We start from the raw sequence: 22,471 nt of genomic DNA on the forward strand, positions 1-22,471 counted from the left end.
CATTCTGGAAAAAAACCTGTTGGAGTCTGCAAAAGACCTGAGACTGGGCTGGAGATTTATCTTCCAACAATGATCCAAAACATAAAGCCAAATCTACAACAAAGTGGTTCACAAATAAACATATTCAGGTGTTAGAATGGCCATGTTAATGTCCAGACCTGAAACCAATCGAGAATCAGTGGGCAGTGCTGAAACTGCTGTTCACAAACGCTCTCCATCGAACCTCACTGAGCTCGAGCTGTTTTGCAAGAAAGAACGGGCAAGAAATTTAGTCTCTCCATGTCCAAAACTTATAGAGCCATATCCCAAGCGATTTGCAGCTGTAATTGCAGCAAAAGGTGGCGCAACAAAGTATTCATGCAAGGGGACAGACAAATTCTTTTTGTGTTTTCAATATACTTTGACAATAAAGATGATCCTGAGTCTGAAATTACCTCAAGCGCCAGCTGCAGTGCCCGCGGCGTTTGTGGGTATGGTGGAGAGGGTCGGTGCATTCTGTTGGCCACGGCATTATGGATCTTAAATGCAGACTGGAAATCAGACTACAAACAAAGGGTCAAACATTTAGTGGCAGAAATGTTAAAAACCCATTTCTTCAGGTTTCTACTAAAATTTTAAAAAATGAGAATATAGTCTTTTCCGGCGTATCCAAGTTTTTAGAGTAAAAAGGCAAGTTTGTATTCAGTGGCGCACCTTCATTGTAGTATTACGTTTTATCGCAAAATTCCAGCCAGTTATGAGGTCTACTGAATGAAATAGTGTAACTGAAATCAGAAAAAAAGCAGATTAGCTTTAATTACAGCTCTTTGCAGCTTTCACACAAATTTGCTATTCACTTTGAAACTACAGAGCAAACAACTTTATCTGCATGATTATTGTTTATTATCCCACCATAACACAACAGACACTGTTTTTTTCTTTTCAAACTGCAACAGTTTCCGGTATTTTACTGGAGAAAAACTACTGGTGAAATACAGAATAAGTGTGTTGTAATTTTGTTGGTAAAGGATAAGAGTTGTAATGTTTTTACTTTCTGGCTATCTTTTTAGGTCAATGTTTTACTTTTAGTTATAAAAACATAGAACAATGCAGGTTGACTAAAACAAGTTTTCTTGACACTAGACATATATTAAATTATCACTGGACAAATCACAAAAACAGTAGATAAATAGTAATGTCCATATACAAACCTCAATTCCAATTAATTTAGGATGTTGGGTAAAACAAATAAAAGCAAAAAATCAAATTTCAAATTCTTTTCAACCTATACTCAATTGAATGCACTACAAATATTTAATGAAGAACGTTGCTGCTTTGTGCAAATATTCTTTTTTTTAATACTATTATTTTTCTTTTTTTTTTTATCTGAAACATTCCAAAAACACTGTAAGACCAGCAACTAAAGACTGAAAATTGAGGAATGTAAAAAAAATCAGTTTGGAACATTCCACTATTGGAAACAGGTGAGAGTCATAATTAGGTATAAAAGGATCTTCCCGAAGAGGCTCAGATAATAATTCATGATCTGACCTGATATCATTGATCGGTTTGCCAAAGACATTTGTTCTGTGTCGTCGTCGTGTGCAGTACATTCAAATCCAAAAGCTAGTTTATGTTAGACTTGTCACGGAGCTTTTAACAGAGTACCGTTAATATCTGACCACCAACAAAATTAAAAATAAATAAATAGTCAGTGGAATGGGACAGACAGACACATTAGAAACAGACAATACAGAACCCCCCACAGAAATCCCTGAGGGACATGGTCAAATGCCTTCTCCAAGTCCACAAAACACAATGTAGACTGGATGGGCAATATCCCATGAAACCTCAAGGAACCTGCCAAGGATAAAGAGCTGGTCCACTGTTCCATAGCCAAGACAAAAAACACACTGCTCCTCCTGAATCTGGGATATGATTTCCCAACGGTCCCTCCTCTCCAGGATGGCTGAATAGACCTTACTGGGGAGGCTGAGTAGTGTGATTCCCTTGTTCTCCATTCCCCCTTCTTAAAATGGGGGACTACTTCCTTTGTCTGCCAATTCAGAGGTACTGTCCCCGATTTCCATACCATGTGGCAGAGGTGTGTCAACCAGGACACCACCACAACATCTGAAGCCTTTAGGAACTCTGGGTGAAACTCATCCACCCCCGGGCCATGCCACCCAGGAACTTAACCACATCAGTGACCTCAAACGGAGAAATTGTAGAGCCCCCCCGATTCAAGAACCCGGACTCTGCTTTCTCATAGGAATGTGTGTCGATAAAATTGAGGAGTTCTTCAAAGTATTCTCCCTACCGACTCACAACATCCTGAGTCAAGATCAGTAGCACCCTATCCTCACTATACACAGTGTTGACTGTGCATTGCTTCCCCATCCTGAGACGCCAGATGGTGGACCAGAACTTCTTCGAAGCCGTCCGTTAGTCTTTCTCCATGGCATCATCGAACTCTTCCCATATCCAAGTTTTTGCTTCAGCGACCACTAAAGTTGCATTCCGCTTTGCCAACCGGTATCTATCAGCTGTCTCGGGAGTTCCACAGGCCACAAAGGCCTGATAGGCAATCTTCAACTTGATGGCATCACTCCCATTAATTAGTCCCACATCCAAAAAACACGTATAGCAGGTTAACTGAAGATTGTAAATTGCACATATTTGCAAATATGAGACATTGTTTATATGTGCCCTAAGATTGGGTGGCGACCAATAGAGGGTGTACCTGGCCTCTTGCCCAGAGTCAGTGGGGATAGGGTCCAGGACGCCTGCGACCCAAATGAGGATAAACGGTATGGGGACTGAATGAATGCACGTCAACTGGAACAAGGAAAGGTGATGTAACACAATGGTAAACATGCCCCTGTACTAGGTTTTTTGGAACACGTTACAGGCATCAAATTCAAAATGAGTGAATATTTATAAAAATACTAATTATATAGTTGAAAAAGATTTGCATGTCATTGTATTCGCTGAAACTTAATTGGAAGTGAGGTTTGCATTTCAGCAAACAAAAGTTGTGACCAGACGAGCTTAAAAGAACTAAGAAAATGACTATTGTTCACAGAATCTATAATACCATATTTAATAATAATAAAAATAATACATGAGGAGGATGACAAACTGGGCTGTCCTTCTACACAGCTATACAAAGAACATTTTTACTGACCTCAGATTTCATTTGCTTGTAGACTGGGGACCAAAATGAAAGAATTGCATGCATTTAAATACTAGTTCTTGAGACAGAAGTTGCTGCAAGTTAAGAGTATCGGGAGTTGTATTTATTTATCAAATTTTATACTCACTGAATAGGATCATCTAGTAAGAACGTAACGTTTTCATTTCAATCTTACCATCCCAAAACACTAATTCTGTATTAACAACATTGAAAAAAAGTGCCTTCTGTTCTTAAAGACTGTGATGTTAGTCCAATGCCATGAAACATTGCACAGTAACAATAGATTATTGTTAGTGGTTAGCTTTTGTCACAAAACAGTTCCAAAAAATAACTACAACACTTGATACTTGCAAGCACCCATCTTCTCAAGCAAAAACTTTATGGTAATGACTGTTCCAACAAATCAATTTTATTTTCAAAGTCACCATATCTAGGAACTTTGTTTACTCCTTTGGTTCCCAATCCTTTACCTTGTTAAGTAATGCAAGCACCAGCTCTACGTCATTCTGACTCTGCTGATCGGATAGACAGCCACAGATCTGCTTCAGTGACAGCAACACTTCCTCTAATTCTGCAGGAAAAACACATTGGCGTTACAACTCTTATCCTTTACCAACAAAACAGTTATTTCATCTTCTCACCAAGGGGCATGAGAATATCAGTTTGTGCTGGTTTCAGATAAATATAAAATATTTTATTGCCCCATTTCATAGTGAAAAACAGTGCATGTGTAAACATGACTGTCCCTAAACAAATTTAATTAAGTTGATTCCAGGAGTCTCTCATGTCTGTCGCTCCCTCCCTGTGGAATTCCCTCCCACATGTTCTGCCTTACATTCCTTTCACTTTGTTTCTTCTTCTACAGCACTCCCTTTTCACATTAAGGTTCACTGATGTACGGTCCAAAAATGGAATAAAAAAATTCACTTGTACTACTTTAAACAATCTGAGGTTTTAGTGTCTATACCAAGCAAAGTTTGCTGACTCCCAAGCAGTTGTTGCTGTGACGTGTATGTGTCCTGCAGGAATGTGGGGTTGTCGATGCCAATGTGAGCATTCTGGGAAAGCTTCTTCAGCCTGAGTGAAGCATTCAGATCCAGCTGCCGACCCTCCTCCTCTCGACGACGACGCAGGTCCTCCTTGCAAACACAGAAAAAGTCAAGAATGTGAGACTGTGATGTCTGGTTGCCAACTGACTAACTCGCTGACTAACTTTTTAAAAAACAAAAATTTGAAATACTCACTCACACCCAACACAAACACAATTTCTTTACTCAACAAGTATGGAATTGCCCAATTATAGCCTCAGATTCTATTGCCAAGTCAGTCCTAGTCATGAAAAAAATGTAACGCAAGAAACTCTCTATTGCTAGCGAAACATTTTTGAGCATACAACCATATTTTTCCATTCTACGCATGTGCTCGCATACCTGGTGTTGTCTTATCCTCTCTAGCTGAGCAGATCGTCGGACTGGCAGAGTCCGGCTCCATAACTCTCCTGGGCAGTCGACAGCCATTTCCCTGTGCTGTTGTCCAACCCTCAGCTCTTCATCTCCTTCTCTTCCTTCTCCTTCACCAGCAATGTGCCCATTCAGATGAGAAGTTGTCATCCCTCACACACTTTGAGCCACAAGTGTGTCTGACTGTGTAGATTTCAGGGTTCTCCAGGAATATATATCACTATTTAATGACATCTAGGAGGGTAGCTCTGTAAACAAGGTAGCCATGTCAACTTCACCTGTGGAAAAAAAGCAAATGCCCAAAAAGTTGAATTTCTGGATGCTATTGTTGTGTTTTTAATAACATTGAGGTGAAAAAAGTTAAGATTATCCTTCTTGAAATTGGAAACATGTTGAAAAAAAAAAAAGTAAAGTACCAGAAGTGGCAAATGATGTTAATCAGTGGATGACGAAATATTACTGTAAACCACGACTTTTTTCAAATGCTTTCAACCCTGCGGTTTATGTGGTGATGCGGCTAATTAAATTTTTTGTAACGGCTGCAAGGGGGCACTCAAGCGGAAAAGGTAAGAGTGAGACTGGTGGAATATATGTGCAGAGGAAGTGACTTTTACTGGTCCGGCCCTGTTAACACTGCGCTAGCGTGTTACTGCCGTGTCTCAGTGATTTTTACCGGTATGTTTTTTTGTTTTTTTTTAGCTGGCCCTATTAGCGCGGCGGGGTTAGCTTTAGCGCAGCGGCGCTAGTGTTAAACTCTCTGTGTCCCGTCTTTCTTTGTAAATATCTTGTGTTTCAATGTGTGTTTCAATCTGGGCACTTGCAACTTCTACACAGCTGCGGCTTATGTATGTACCAAATGGTATTTGCTTTACAAATGTACGGGGTGAGGCTTATAACCAGATGCGCTCTGTTGGCCGGGAATTCCGGTAATATATTATAATTTAAAATAAGAGGGGAATGGACACATAATGATCTCGAATTGCCTCATAATTCAACAGTTTTTTTTTATCTCCCAAATGGTTTTAATTAATTATGGTAATATGGTTATTAATATGTTGCTTACTGAAATTTTATTCTAGGTAAGGAGACCTCAAAGATCTAAACTGTAAAAATTACCCCATGAAGTAATAATAGTAATTCTTTATTTATGTTATTAGTGAGGCATGATAGCTCCACCCCCCACCCACCCCCGTTACGGATAACAACATTCGGGGTCGCCACAGTGTGTCATCTTTTTCCATCTTAGCCAATCTCCTGCATCTTCCTCTCTAGCACCAATTGCCCTCATGTCTTCCCTCACCACATCCATAAACCTCTTTGGTCTTCCTCTCGCTCTTTTGCCTGGCAGCTCCATCCTCAGCACCCTTCCACCAACATACTCACTCTCTCGCCTCTGAACATGTCCCAACCATCGAAGTCTGCTCTCTCGATTCTTGTCTCCAAAACATCTAACTTTGGCTGTCCCTCTAATTAGGAGGGATAAGAATTTTCCGTGGATTCGCGTATTTCTGAGTTTTTTCAGGTGAAATTGTCATTTTTGTGAAACATGTAAATCCGTTGAGAAAATTTCGTGGGGGGGGGGTACAGCTTGACGTGGGGCGAGGCTGTGATCAAGTCCGGCTGCCAGCATATATTGGCAACGCTCGTCGTGAAATTAGTCACAGCTGTGATAGCAGAAAATAGCATTGCTATCTGTTTAAAGCATTGCTAATAAAGTCCCTCTAATGAGCTCATTTCTAATCCTATCCAACCTGTTCACTCCGAGCGAGAACCTCCTAAATATTTGAAGTCCTCCACCCTTGCCATCCCTTCTCTCTGTAGCCTCACTCTTCCCCCTCCACCTTTCTCACTCACTGCCCTTCATCCTAGCAGAGACTCTTCTGTCACATAACACACCAGACACCTTTCGCCAGCTGTTCCAACCTGCTTGGACCTGTTTCTTCACTTCCTTACCACACTCACCATTGCTCTGGATTGTTGACCCTAAATATTTGAAGTCGTCCATGCTCGCTATCTCTTCTCCCTGTAGCCTCACTCTTTCCCCTCGACTTTTCTCATTCACACACATATATTCTGTTTTACTTCGGCTAATCTTCATTCCTCTCCTTTCCAGTGCATGTCTCCATCTTTCCAATTGTTCCTCTGCATGCTCCCTGCTTTCACTGCAGATACTTATTCTGTCCTGAGTCTAGCCTCCACTGCTCTTTACCATTACTTCATTGTGTGGCTCATCAAACTTTATTCCTCTATAATTCCCGCAGCTCTGAACATCGCCTTTATTCTTAAAAATGGGAACTAGAACACTTTTCTTCCATTCTTCAGGCATCTTTTCGCCCACTAGTATTCTGTTGAATAAATTGATCAAAAACTCCACAGCCATCTCTCCAAATTGCTTCCATACCTCCACCAGTATGTCATCAGGACCAACTGCCTTTGCATTTTTCATCCTTTGTAGTGCCTTTCTAACTTCCCCCTAACTAATCATTGCCACTTCTTGGTCCTTCACACTTGCCTCTTCAACTCTTTCTTCTCTCTCATTTTCTTCATTCATCAACTTCTCAAAGTATTCTTTCCATCCCTTTAGTACAGTACTGGCACCAGTCAACACATTTCCATCTCTATCCTTAATCACCCTAACCTTCTGCACATCCTTCCCATCTCTATCCCTCTGTCTGGCCAACCTGTAGAGATCTTTTTTTCCTTTTTTCGTGTCCAACCTGGTGTACATGTCTTCATATGCCTCTTGTTTAGCCTTTGCCACCTCTACCTTTGCCCTACATTGCATCTCGATGTACTCCTTTCGCCTCTCCTCAGTCCTCTCGGTGTCCCACTTCTTCTTCGCTAATCTCTTTCCTTGTATGACTCCCTGTATTTTGGGGTTCCACCACCATGTCTCCTTCTCCCTTTTCCTCCCAGAAGACACACCAAGTACTCTCCTGCCTGTAGTAGTCCCGTCTTCCGTGAGCTTCTCCTGTCCATCGAGAACCTGTCTCACCTCTTTCCGAAAGGTCGCACAACATTTTCCTTTCTCAGGTTCCACCACATAGTTCTCTGCTCCACCTTTGTCTTCTTAATCTTCCTACCCACCACCAGAGTCATCCTACACACTACCATCCTATACTGTCAAGCTACACTCTCCCCTACCACTACTTTACAGTCAGTAATCTCCTTCAGATTACATCGTCTGCACAAAATATAATCCAGCTGCGTGCTTCTACCTCCGCTCTTGTAGGCCACTCTATGTTCCTCCCTCTTTTGGAAATAAGTGTTCACGACATCCATCTCCATCCTTTTTGCAAAGTCCACCACCATCTGTCCCTCAAAGTTCCTTTCCTGGATGCCGTACTTACCCATCACTTCTTCATCGCCGCTGTTTCCTTTACCAATTATATTACCATTACAATCTGCACCAATCACAACTCTCTCGTTGTCTGGGATGCTCAGAGCTACTTCATCTAGTTCCTTCCAGAATTTCTCTTTCAACTCTCGGTTCCATCCTACCTGTGGAGCATAGCCGCTAAACACATGACACATAACACCCTCAATTTCAAATTTTAGTCTCATCACTCGATCTGATACTCTTTTAACCTCCGAGACATTCTTAGCCAGCTCTTCTGCTACCTCGAGTTCTGCTTCCTGTTGTTTCTTCAGTGCCACCATCTCTAATCTGTATATCATGGCCGGCCTCACGATTGTTTTGTAAACTTTGCCCTTCATCCTAGCAGAGACTCTTCTGTCACTTAACACACCAGACACCTTCCGCCAGCTGTTCCCAATACCAAGAACATATATACAGTATATATATATATATATACAGTATATATATATATATATATATACATATATACAGTATATATATATATATATAATATATATATATACATATATACAGTATATATATATATATATATACAGTGTATATATATATATATATATATATACACACAGACATACACACACACACACACACACAGTGGTTTATATCAAGGCGGCACAGTAGAACAACTGGTTCGAGCATTGGATTCACAGTTCTGAGAACCAGGGTTTAAATCCTGGCCGCGCCTGTGTGGGTTTACTCCAGGTACTCCGGTTTCCTCCCACATCCCAAAATCATGACTTTACTGGAGACTCTAAATTCCCCCGAGGTGTGATCGCGAGTGTTCTCTGTCTCTATGTGCCCTGTGATTGGCTGTGAAAGCTGGGATAGGCTCCACCACATCTGCATCCCTTGGATAAAAAGCTCAGAAAATGGATGGATAGATGGTTTACAGCAATGACCAACAATTCCCAGGTTGAGATCTCCTGAATGGAGCAGGGACCCCCAATCTATGTATATTGCATATAATTGTATTTTATATCAACCTCGCCATATTAAAAGAATGCTAATTTTATGCTTTTCTTCTTTGTTTTACAAAAATAAAGAAATTAAATTTTCCTGAATAAATCTAATAATTTACAACTAATCAATATGATTGTATCGGCAGTGATTGCGAGCTCTCACAAATGATCAATACAGGAACTGGCAGCAAAAAGCCCTGATCTGAGCACCCTAATAATACAGTGAAGAAAATAAGTATTTGAACACCCTGCTACATATATTGCAAGTTCTCCCACTTGGGAATCATGGAGGGGTCTGAACTTTTCATCGTAGGTGGATGTCCACTGTAGGAGAGATAGTCTAAAAAGAAAAATCCATAAATCACGGTGTGATTTTTTTTTAACCATTTATTTGTGTGATACAGATGCAATTAAGTATTTGAACTGTCTATCAGCAAGAATTGACCCCTCCGTGGATATTGCGCAATCCGCGTCACTGACCAATCAGAGGCCAGAGATCTGCATAAACCACGCCCCTTTTTGCTCCCAACATTTTCTCAGACAACATTGCATGGTCCAGTATAGGTTTTGTTAGCGTTTTATCTCGTATTTGGGTTATTTAACAAAAAATATGGTTAAGAGGTGTAGTCACGGACTTTGTAATAGTGACAACAGGTATCCTGAAAGGCTAGTTGGTGGAGTTCGATTCATATCCTTTCCAAAACTGAAGACCCAGTACGAAAAATGCCTTTGATGGATCAAACTTTGTGGAAGACCGCATCATCAACTAAATCCATCTAATATCAACCGGAACAGATATTTTTTTCACGATTTAGCGATGATCCGACTGCACAAACGTGTCACCTTCTTGCCGGCTCGCGAACGAAGCTTAACCAGACTGTGTTTGCACGAAGATATGCCCTATATTTGATTTTTAATACTCGTCTCGTATAAATTAATGAGACGTTCTTCGCTAGCATAACATTGCTACGTGTGAATGATTGAATGAAATCAGAAGCATGGCGTCTCTCTCAGTTAAGAATGTATTGTATTTAGAATCTATAATATATCGTTGATTTGAATGAAATCAGAAGCATGGCGTCTGTCTCAGTTAAGAATGTATTGTATTGTTTTGTATTTGCCATTTTTACTAATTGTTTGTCTTACGTCAGCGCACGTGGCGTGACGTCACTTCAGGAGGCGTGGTTAAGTGCCCTGTACGGAGGGGTCAATTCTGACCCTCAAAGACCTGTTAGTCCACCTCCACTCCATATATTATCCTGAATCAGATCCACCTGTGTGAGGTTGTGAGCAGCATAAAGACACCTGTCCACCCCCATACAATCAATAAGACTCAAACTTGTAACATGGGCAAGACCAAAGAGCTGTCCAAAGACACCAGAGCCAAAATTGTACAACTCCACACGGCTGGAAAGGGCTACGGGAAAAATTGCCAAGCAGCTTGGTGGAAAAAGTCCACTGTTGGAGCAGCCCGGAACTACACAGCAGGACTTGGTCAATGACCTGAAAAGAGCTGGGACCACCGTTTCCAAGGTGACTGTTGGTAATACACTAAGACGTCATGGTTTGAAATCATGCATGGCACGGAAGGTTCCACTGCTTAAACCAGCACATGTCAAGGGCCTAAGTTTGCCAATGACTATTTGGATTATACAGAGGAGTCACGGGAGAAAGACCAAAATGGAACTTTTTGGTCATAATTCCACTAACCGTGTTTGGAGAAAGATGAATGATGAATTCCATCCCAAGAACACCATTCCCACTGTGAAGCATGGGTGTGGTAGCATCATGCTTTGGGGGTATTTTTCTGCACATGGGACAGGACGACTACGCGGTCAGGTATTGTGAGATTTTGGGGAACAACATCTTTCCCTCAGTCAGAGCGTTGAAGATGGCTGGGTCTTTCAAAATGACAATGTCCCGAGCACACAGTCAGGAAAACCAAGGAGTGGCTGCGTGAGAACCATATGAAGGTTCTGGCATGGCCTTGCAAGTCTCCAGACCTAAACCCAATAGAAACTCTTTGGAGGGAGCTGAAACTCCATGTTTCTCAGCGACAGGCCAGAAACCTGTCTGATCTCGAGAAGATCTGTGTGGAGGAGTGGGCCAAAATCTCCCCTGCAGTGTGTGCAAACCTGGTGAACAACTACAGGAAATGTTTGACCTCTGTGATTGCAAACAAACTCTACTGTACCAAATCGTGACATTGGTTTTCTCAGGTGTTCAAATACTTATTTGCAGCTGTATCACACAAATAAATCATTTAAAAAAAAAAAAAAAATCATACATTGTGATCTGGATTTTTCTTTTTAGATTATCTCTCTCACAGTGGACATGCACCTACGATGAAAATTTCAGACCCCTCCATGATTTCTAAGTGGGAGAACTTGCAGGGTGTTCAAAAACTTATTTTCTTCACTGTACATACTGACGTTAGTGCCAACAAGCTAGCAATACATTATAACAAACATTCCTGTCGCCAATCATGATGTATTGTATGTATTTTTTGGGAGGGGGGGCACGCAGTCACACTGCCTCACGGTCGACGAAACGAGCACCCCTGGTGTAAATGAATTTCCTTCGACATGGCTCATGATGTTGATGACTTTCGACGTATATGCGCTAGTAGTATGTGAAGCAGCTCTGAACATGCGCTTTCGGCCTAACTTCTGTACATGCTCAGTACAGTTAACTTCCCGTTTCTGGGTGAATGCTGGTTGTTTTGGAGCAGGGTTGTTTGGCTTTGGCTGGTTTATGAAATAAACACGTAAATTAATGTCAAGACTACACAAATTAAGCGACGTCTTTATGTATTTTTTCTACTCGTAACAAAGTTTACACTCGTGATTTTTCGTGCTCAACTGTGCAGATTTGCAAGCACAGAGGCGCGTGGCCGCAAGCGTCAAATGTGAGGGACTTTATATGAATATTTTTTTTAGCACTATGTACCTGTATACGACTATACAATGTGGTTGTATTTTTTATTTTTCATCCATGCCTAAATATAAAGCGCTCTATTAACTTTTAGAAAATATTTTGGGAAAAAGTTGTGCATTATTTTTGAGAAATTACACTAAAGCATTTTTGTAACACCAATAGTGAGGTAATACTTCAATAATTTTTGTAATGTATTCTTTTCATCATAATTATTTGTGTGATTGCAATGCTTTGATTTTAGTGAAGTGAAGACAGGAGTCATTGCCATGAATACAATTGTAGTAATATTTTCTTCTCAGCGCTTAAAACACTTTCAAGACACTAAATCCAAAAATCACTAATACTCAACATATTATATCATGACTATACAGGGCCTCTACAAGTACTGATAAGGCCACCACACCCTGGCTTATGGTGGCCTAATAGGTTGGAAATGTGTGTGTGTAGTTTTTACAAATGTTTAATTTTGCGAAGGAGCTGGGTTGTTTTGCTACTTGTGTTTTGTTGCTTCAATAGAATGAGCAAAATGAGCCCTGCTTTCAAAATTGTGTTTAAGCAATCGTAAATATATATATATATATATATTATATATATATATATATATATAAATAATTTAGCTGCTGAGACATGGCTGAGAACTGATTAGCGTAAAGAATGAGCCTTTTGACACCCCTACAGTGAACTGATGATTTAAGAAGAGGCACACTTGCAAGTCAACAGAAGGCTCGCAGATGTAAAAATTAATAGGATCTTTATCAAAACAACATGGTTGCTTTGCTATCTCAGACAACCAGGGCTGCGTATTTACACACTCACATAAAGGCGCACTCACATGCACCGACAAAATTCTCAGATCCCATGGTGTATGATCGAGGAATGCCAGGGAGCCCTGGGAATAAAATTCCATGACTGGGGGAGTGCAATGTGCCTATACAATACCAAGTATTTGTGTGAACAACATACATAGCCCTTAAAATATTTATACACCTAAGGGGAGGACTTTGTGACCGCAATACTGTAGTTAGACACAATCACCAAGGAGCCTTGAGATAGATGACTTCTGATTCCTGGTTGAAAGCATAGGCTTTCAGTTCTGGATGATGAGGAATTATTCTGGTTGCTGTGATAAGTAGTGAAAACATTTACACCGATCAAGCAGTGATCAGCTGTTATCTTTGTCGAGAGGCAAGACTCGATAGTAAACCGTTGACTCAACTATGACTCCTGTCCTCAACTTCATCACCTTGACAAAACCATCATGTCGAACAACAACCGTTAAAAACCACCTGGTTCACTACCCTCCTATCTTGTTGACTTAGTCACTTAATGCCAAAATCTAAGATCACAACACGATGATCTTTTGGTGACTCAAAGACCCAGAAAGAAGTCTGGAGGCTCTAGAAAAAGTTCTACTCGGGCTCCAGCACTCTGAAATGCTCTACCCACATTACGTCTGCTACTGCAGTAGAAATTTTTAAATCTCGACTTCCTTTATTTTTACACTTTTACACAGGTTTGTTTGTTCTTTACACAAGTTTGTTTGTTCTTTGTTCTGAATGCCGTACCAGGGCTTCTGACTGCCGGAGACAAAGTCCTTGTGTGTTGCTCCATACTTGGCCATTAAAGTTGATTCTGATTCTGGAGAGATACAGTCCTTGACTGTTCACTATATTGGTGTCGATTTTGTCATGAAAATTCGATGGTACAGCCTAACGGTATTGCATTTCATGCATTAACTGTATCTGCATTCATTAAGTTACAATTCATGATTGCACTTTGTATTACAACTACTGCCCCCAAATCCCAAGCCCGGATAAGATTGGTGCATGGATGGGGGGACATTATGTGTATGATTGAAAAAGGTTATCAAGTGGTAGATAAAAACTCAAATTAGAAAACGACAGTAGATGATAGACCTATTCCACAGAGGGGAAAAATGTATGTCTTATACACGAGAGAAACAAGCAGCAAGACTACTGTAAAACAAAGACTGACCTCAATTCACATTCCTTTCTACACAGTGTTCTACTCAAGCAGTTATTTCTTTCACAAAGAGGGACATTCCACTGAAAGAATAATTAAATAAGCATAAGTGACACACTGTAGTAGAACTGAGATTAATGAATTGGTGAGACTGTAAAAACGGGGAAAAAAGTAAAAAACACACTACAAGACCAAACTACAAGGGCAATTATTTGGGAATCAAAAACTGTTGCAAATCTGCAATCGTGGACTCTTTGGAGTTGGAAGCAGAAATTGAGTCATACCTTATCAAGCTTCCATGCATGCATGCATGGGCGCACACACACACACACACACACACACACACACACACACACACACACACACACACACACACACACACACACAGCTGAAAGGGCTGTACAACCCTGTACCAAGTAAAGAGCAAACAACCCCACATATACAAAGTATCACCCCTGGTTTCCAATTTTCAGCGCTTCATCGCTTTATTCAAAGCCGTCCGAAGTTGTTTCCCAATCAGTAAGCTCAGACCTGCTTTTCACCATGGGCAACTCCGGAGTGGAAGAGAGTCTAACCCCTCTCGAGATCACCAGAATACCAGAGCCCAAACTGTGTGGTTGAGATTAGTCAGACTATTTCCAGTCAAATTTCTCAATGTCACACATGACATGACTGGTGACAGATGTCCCCCCCCCACCCTTCCATAGGGGGTCTTTGAGCTGTGCTTTATCTGGACTCTACCAGGAGCATCAAGCCAAAGACAACTTAGTTCCTAGGTTCAATAGAACAGGTAAACCCTTCTGTTACGATAAGGTGACGGCTCTAGGAAGAGCAGAAAGGTAAAAGCTTTCAATATACCAATTGATCTGTTTCTACTCTCACCTGTCGTCATTACGTGTGAATCGTCACCAAAAGAACCGAATGGCAGATACAAGTGGCAAAAATATATTTCCTCCACAGGGTGTTCATTCTATCCCTTAAAATATAAATGGAGTTAATCTACTGCTCCTCTGCACAGAGACGTTCCAGATAAGGATGCCTCCCTGGTGAGATGTTCCAGGCAGGTCTTACTGGGAGGGGGCCATTGGACAACTGAGGACAAGCTGGAGAGACTCCTGGCTGGCATGGTAACGCCTCGGGATCCCCCGGAAGAGCTGGATTAAGTGGTTGGGGAGACGAAAATCTGGCCTTCCCTGCTTCAGCTGCTGCTACAGCAGCAGGAAATGGATGGATACATATTTTTTTGAACACTGAAATTTTACTCTCATTTATCAGGGATGGACTTCAACCCTTACACTGCATATGTTTGTGTTGAGCTATGATATAAATTTGGCGGAGAGAATTTGAGATGAAGTGTTAAATGCCAAACAATGGGAATTGCGATTAGCCTTTGCCGATTTAGGCTTGAAAAAAAACAAAACACAATTACATTCTGATCACTCACACTTATATGTACATTACACCTAAGAGTTTCTTTAAAAAAATCATTAACAGAATTGTTTGTTGTTTTTGGCAAAGTTCACCCTTTTTCCCCAACATTGCTTCCGTGTGAAAGAAATGCCATTCCGTTACAGCCGCATTTTCTATGGTTTGTGGAGTTTTTTTGCTTGTAAGTCTAAGAAACAGCGTATATGATTGTCAGTCTAACAATGCTTTGATTGCACATCTTTTGTTTGTAGCCTAATTCTTATTTAGTCTATCAGGTCATGGTGAGAGTGAGAATTACGTGACTACATTCCAGAGAACAGAGGACTTGTGTATTGTGCTGGCCAGGAGCCCATGTGCTTGTCCTTGCTAGCTTAATCAGTATCTGTAAATAGAGTTGGCCTCATCACCTCAGCAATATAAGATACCTGCCTGTAAAACAATCATTGATAACTATAACAGAGTATGCCAAAACATAGTACAGTGGTACCTCTACTTACGAAATTAGTGCGTTCCGGAAGTCATTTGGTCACATGAATTTTTCCTAAGTAGAACCGCAATTTACATGTAAATACCCCAACCCACCACCCTCCGCCAAAAATAAGCATTCAAAATACATAAGATAAAGAATAATTTTTAAAAAATATGTTCATTTACTTTTGGCGTTGGGCGACTATGCAAAGAGGGGTGAGTGATAACCAAAGGGCATTATGGGGGACATAGGAGAAGGCAAACTTTGACAGCTGAGAGAAGACATACGGACAACCCTACACACGCACACAACATAATTCCTCTAAAATTGCTTGGGGCCCTTGGTGAAGAAAAAGTTTTCCAAAGAGCGTTAGCTTGTGACAGCTACCATACCGCATCGGTCGTGGGCCGGGTTAACCACGCCCACCCCCTGCACCGTTAACCTGCAGGGCATCGGTGGAAATTCAACTACTGTGGGTCAAAGACAAAGTAGAGGAGGACAGGGGATACGTTGGCAGAAGAAGAGGAATGCACAGAGCTTACAACTGAGTGTAGGGACTTTGAATGTTGGAACAATGGCAGTAAAAGCTCAGGAGTTGGTTGACATGATAATTGACCCCTCCGTAGAAATTGCGTCATGGACCGCATCATCAACTGAATCCATCTAATATCAACCGGAACAGAAGACCGAGCACGAAAAATGTCTTTGATGGATCAAACTTTGTGGAAGATCGTATGAACAAAATCAACCGGAACAGATATGTTTGCACGAAGGTAAGCCCTATATTTGATTTTCAATACATGTTTCATATAAATGAATTAGCAGTTCTTCGCTTGCATAACATAGCTACGTGTGAATGATTGACACACTTGATCTGTGTTGAGCGATATTTTGCGATGATCTGACTGCACAAACGTGTCTATGTTTGGCGGCTCCAGAGCTACGCTAAACCGGACTAGCGAGTCCTAAAAGCCTTCGACGTACACCGAGACACCAAGACTGAAAGAAGGATGTTTGATGACACTATAAAGTAGTGATTGTCGTACTCGGTCGGGACTTACGTAGGTTTGCTACTAATTCAAGAATAATTATTGAGGGGAGCGCGTGACGTTACACAAAGAAAATGAGAGAAACAACTCGTAAATCAAGCCTCGCCTTCTTTTCCTTCATACGGCGGTTCACAAACGGCTATACATGTACACATACAGATTCTGCACACAAGTGTGATATGTAATACGAAAATAGGAAACTGTCAATGACGAATTCGTCTTTGGGTTATATTATATTATATTATGTGGCTTCTCGGTCTTCCTCTGACTCTGGAAAGATCTCGCGCTAATATCAATGGTTTCTCCGTCGATATGCATGTAAATACCATTGAAATACCCCTCGCTGAAATACTTGAAGCCCTGCTGTCCGCTTTTCAACGATATTTCACTATTCGCTAAGAATGCGAGTGAGAAATCAGCTGGTAAATCGGACAATTTCGCTCTAGTCTTTTCTTCCTGCGCCCCCATTTCTGAGGTTAGCACACGTGGGGTGACGTAACTTGAGGAGGCGAGGTTAAGTGCCCTGTACGGAAGGGTCAATTCAGAGAAAGGTTGATATAGTGTGCATCCAAGAGAGCAGTTGGAAAGGTAGTAAGGCTAGAAATTTAGGAGCAGGGTTTAAATTATTTTACCATGGAGTAGATGGGAAGAGAAATTAAGTAGGGGTTATTTTAAAGGGCCACTGTCATGAAATGCATGATTTTTAGTATATTATTAATGAAAAAATGGCAGCCAACATGGACCCATGCGTTTTTTTTTTCCCCCACCACAAACATGATTTTGACGTATACAGCTTTTTGTAACTCCTGCCATGAAAATCCTCTCGAGTGATTTGTTTTCGAGAAGAAGCAGGAAGTAACGTACATGGCAGGACCGCCCTCAAGTGGACTCGTTTGTTTCTATTAGTTTTACCTCCAGGAAGGTAGCTTGTTGTTCCTTCATGTTAGCCAAAATGCCGGCTCATTGCATTGCTGAACATTGCTTGAACACTCGGGTGGACAGATTTACCCTTCATAAGTTTGCAAGAGACCCGGTTCGTCGTGGAAACTGGATTGTACGGTGTGCAATGAACGAGAGTAATATTGCCCCAGTAACGTCACTCAGTTGTGTGATGTTCTTGTCTCATCCAAAAGAGCTTTCGTTTCAGAAGGGGCGTGTTTGTCTCCCATAGTAGGGTCCACCGCGTGTTTTCATTGGTGAATGTCTGGGGTCACGTCATGGACAGGGGATGCAGCCAATATGGTGACCACTTGGATGTCGTAGAATGACACTTCTGCAACTTTGCGCATGGATTATTTTTTCGTATAGACATTGAAGTGACTAATATTATATTTATTTTTCATTACAATATCTATTTTAGAATGTTTATAGGGATAACAATTGACCTTTAAAGGTAGAGCTGGCTAAGAATGTCTTGGAGGTGAAAAGAGTATCTGATGGCGTGATGAGGCTGAAATTTGAAATCGAAGGTATTATGTATAATGTGATTAGCGGCTATGCTCTTGGTATTGGGAACAGCTGGCGGACGGTGTCTGGTGTGTCATGTGACAGAAGACTCTCTGCTAGGACGAAGGGCAAAGTTTATAAAACAGTGATGAGGCCAGACGTTATGTACTGATTAGAGACAGTGGCAGTGAAGAGACAACAGGAAGCAGAACTAGAGGTAGCAGAAATGGAGATGTTAAGGTTCTCGCTAGGAAATAGCAGGTTGGATAGGATGAGAATTAGCTCATTCAGGGATGAGAATGGCCAATTTGGAAAAACAAAATGTGTAAGTACAGGGCAATCATAATATTTTGAAAACTTAAAATATGAGTCCAAACAATATATATATATATATATATATATATATATATGCGTGATCTACAGGGCCATTGCTACAGCTAGGCCTAATCGTATTAACAGTTAATCATATAATATTTGAGAAATTTACATCCAACTTACCTTTGTGTTTCCTGGTTTGGATATTCTCCTGGATATTTTTATGCTTCTATAGGAATACAGAGAACACAGCAGTTTGCCGGGAACGTCCACTTTTTGTATGTGTTAGGTTAGACATGTTGATATAGTTTTCGTTCCCATCTGCACGGTTACACTTTTTTCAAGCCATGCTGATCTGAAACAGTTTATTACCCCATGTTTTTTATCAATTTCCCTGGGATGATCTTCATCTTTTCACTCCAAGACATTCGCCAAATTGACAAATGTACAGACCGCTCGATAACATATGCGTACATATGTCTATAAGTTATAACTATGCCGTAGTAAACAGAATGCTTCTCCATGAAATATTAACATCAGAGTGAAAATACCAACGAAATACTGCAAATGCTGCCGGAAATCGGAATGTTGTCGTTATTATAAACACCAAATTCAATGCAAACAGACAGCAATGCCGTAAACAGATAGCAATGTTATTTTCCGCTATCACAGCTGTGACTAATTTCACGATGTCAAAGTCACTTTGAAAAAATCACACAGAAAAGCAGATGTAGTTTTAAAAAAAATGAAGCATCCAGAGACAAATGCTTACATATTAAGTGACTTGGGACATTGGAAGGGCCAAAAAGGCATACATTGAAGGATAATTTATTTAAAAAGGACTCAGTGACCTTGGTGTCCTTAAAATAAAAATCTTAAACAAATGGTATCAGACCTTCAACTTTTCCCACCACACTGTAGAACAGACAGAGTATCGAACATTAGCATGGCTACTGAGTCACAGTTACACTCAGACCTTCAAACGTGAGTATTTCAGTGTTGCATTAGATGAGAGTTAGGTGATACAAGACAAGACTTGGTAAAACTGGAAATTTGTCTGTGTAAGAAAGAGCACACAATTTAATTTTTTAAAAATTACTGGCCTGTGGTCTTGGCGCTCTGTAGGAGTCGATATTTCTTGTTATCATGTTTGTGTGTGACATTTACAATAAATCTGGCTGAGCAAAGGAATGCGTGTGAGGAGGGAATGGCATCCATGGGTATGATATGGCTCTGATGTGTATGTGGCTCTTTGCCACAACAGTAAAAAATGTGGCTTTTCATCTCCAACTAGTTGGCCCTTTTTTAGATCCTCTTCGAGCCAATCCAATCAGTCACATTTGAAAAATGTACCGGTATAGTCAGTCATCCCCGCGGATATAAAGTTACGGGTGTGCTCCACCAGTCATAGCCGCAGATATAAAGTTGCGGGTGTGATTAGGGATGGAAATCTCATATATATATATATATATATATATATATATATATATATATATATATATTCAGATTACATCATTTATTCTCCCATCACAATATTTTTAAGAACAATTTTGTGTTTTTGCAAACTTACAATGAATGTCAACAAACAAAAAAATACATTGCTAACTAAACAAAGCCAACTATGAACGATAAATTTGAAAGGTCGCTTGCAACTTAGTTTCCACATAATGCCTGATATGTGCGCCTGAGATGCGGTGGTAGTGGGAGGAAATAGGACGGGAGGAACCAGGGTGGACAGTAAATATGTGAGACACACAGTTAGAGTTCACATAGTGGAATATTATATTTTATTTTGTTTGTAATGTAATTTAAGCAAAAAGTTATTTGTTCAAAATGACAAAAAAAAGTTTTGTTCTAAATGTTAAACATGCATGGATTACTGTGGGCTGAATAACCTAATTGTTTAGAATTGTCTGTAGTTTGATTGAAAAACAGTCTGGTTTCACACTGCGTAATAAAGGTTTCAATCAAGAACAGTGATTTCCAATCTTTATAGAGCCAAGGCACATATTTTACAATTGAAAAATCCCATGGCACATCAACAAAAATGGATAGATTAATTACTATAGGTACTTCCTGCCATCATTGTGCCTCACTGCCATAAATAGATAAATAAAGATACATTATTTCTTTTTTTAGATATTACATAAAATTGGATAACTTCCCACGGCACACCTGAAGAGCACTCGTGGCACACTAATGTACCCCGGCACACTGTTTGGGAATCACTGATCTAGAATGTTTGTTTTAATGGCTCAATTTCCATGTAGCATGGCAATGTTGTTTCTATGTTCTAAGGCAACGTTGATTGTATTTGGGATTGTCACATTAATGTACTTTACGAATACAATGTACAAGAAATGTTGTTTCAGTTCTTTAGAACAATTCTGTAGAACTTCAGAACAAAGTTCTCTTCAACAATTTCCTTAGAACAGTCCTGTAGAACTTCAGAACAAAGTTCTCTTCAACAATTTCCTTAGAACAGTCCTGTAGAACTTCAGAACAAAGTTCTCTTCAACAATTTCCTTAGAACAGTTCTGTAGAACTTGGGTCCTAAAAAGTTCTATAGCATTTCTATCAAATGTTTCTTTAGAAATTCTTTAGAAATGTTCTATAGAATTTTTTTAGCAGGGACTCGTCATAAAGGAGTGCAATATAGTATTTAACTCATTCACTGCAACTGATGGATGCTGTATTCAAAAGCTCATGTTAACACTGATAACTGACAGTTAGTCCGTTTAAAAGGTAGTGTATTGTTTTGTGTGATCTTGTAATCTTGGGGGTTGGGTGGCTGCCCTTCTCATGTGCACCTGGACAGTCATCAAGAAACAGACTACCACCAAATGCCCTTCGGTTTCAAAACCCAGCCCCTGACAAATGAGCTTAACGAAATTTAAGGACGTAACTCCGTCTCGAAACAAAACCCTACCACTCAGTTCTCATTTCTCAACAGTGTAAAACAATTTTGACTTTAAACGTCTCTATGGGTAGGGCGCGGTGACAGATAGCTGGGGAAAGGAGAGTTCTAACTAGCAAAGTTGCGTCTTTACTTACAAATATGTGTTAATGAACGCCATTTCTTTCAAACTGTTCGTTGGCGTTCCTATTAGGAATAGGCCAAATGAATGTGAGTTTTTTTTGTTTTTTTTTTACTTTTCAGGCTAATATTAGCAGCTAACTAGCTGTTTTTCCTGTAGCACCTGTTGATTAAAAAAAAATGGTACTTACTTCATCTTGTACGAAAACGTTACAACAGGGGCGTCCCACGTTCCTCCGTTGACAACAATACGATTAATCCAACATATCGTAGTTCAGATTTCATGGCGCCGTGTCGCAGTTTCACACTGACCAGTTTACTACCCGATTATTATACACAGAAGCTCAGACGTCTAACGTCTTGTCGCTCTTCTCACACAGTCATCGTTCCACAGAGATCCACACAGAAAAACCGGGAGACAGCCCGCCCAGATGAGATACAAAAGAGAAAAGTCATTGGGTAGGCCAAAAAGAGGAAACGCCAGCCTGACCAATCAAACACGTTTATTATATCAGAACATAAACCCCATCATTGAATCACATTAACCAAAAATCACAAACGAGCGGAGGAACCTCGAGAAACAACGTTTTTATTCAGGAATCTTGTGATGTTGTTAAACAAACAAACGATATTGTGCGTGGGTTTTAACTGGCCATTGTTAGTCCAAAATCTAAAATTACGTTCTCAATATCGAGGCCTGCGACATGACGTCACAATTTTCGGCCTCGCGCCATGTTGGAAGACAAGCAAGCGTACCAGCGACCATAGCTGCACGCACAAGTGACCACATTATTTTTAAAACTTGCACAAACCAAAAAGCCTCCAGGTATAGTT

General features: G+C 40.4%; 1 protein-coding gene across 3 annotated transcripts in view; it reads right to left on the reverse strand.

Moving 5' to 3' along the window:
• Window positions 1–22,053, reverse strand: part of pals1a (protein associated with LIN7 1, MAGUK p55 family member a) — a 54,156-nt gene extending 32,103 nt beyond the window's left edge. The window contains exons 1-6 of one of the 3 annotated variants that reach the window (XM_061843790.1): window positions 21,829–22,051; window positions 18,784–18,829; window positions 4,606–4,913; window positions 4,143–4,314; window positions 3,646–3,746; window positions 435–542 (exon numbers count right to left, since the gene is read on the reverse strand). In XM_061843790.1, the coding sequence (XP_061699774.1) occupies window positions 435–542; window positions 3,646–3,746; window positions 4,143–4,314; window positions 4,606–4,785 (561 nt within the window). In that variant the 5' untranslated portion in view covers window positions 4,786–4,913; window positions 18,784–18,829; window positions 21,829–22,051. Of the gene's footprint in view, window positions 1–434; window positions 543–3,645; window positions 3,747–4,142; window positions 4,315–4,605; window positions 4,914–18,783; window positions 18,830–21,828 lie in introns of all 3 variants that reach the window. The other 2 variants (XM_061843792.1, XM_061843789.1) reach the window with 2 other exon arrangements.
• Window positions 22,054–22,471: the final 418 nt, after the last annotated feature.

Source organism: Syngnathoides biaculeatus, chromosome 15 (assembly GCF_019802595.1).
Source record: "Syngnathoides biaculeatus isolate LvHL_M chromosome 15, ASM1980259v1, whole genome shotgun sequence".
NCBI lineage: Eukaryota > Metazoa > Chordata > Actinopteri > Syngnathiformes > Syngnathidae > Syngnathoides > Syngnathoides biaculeatus.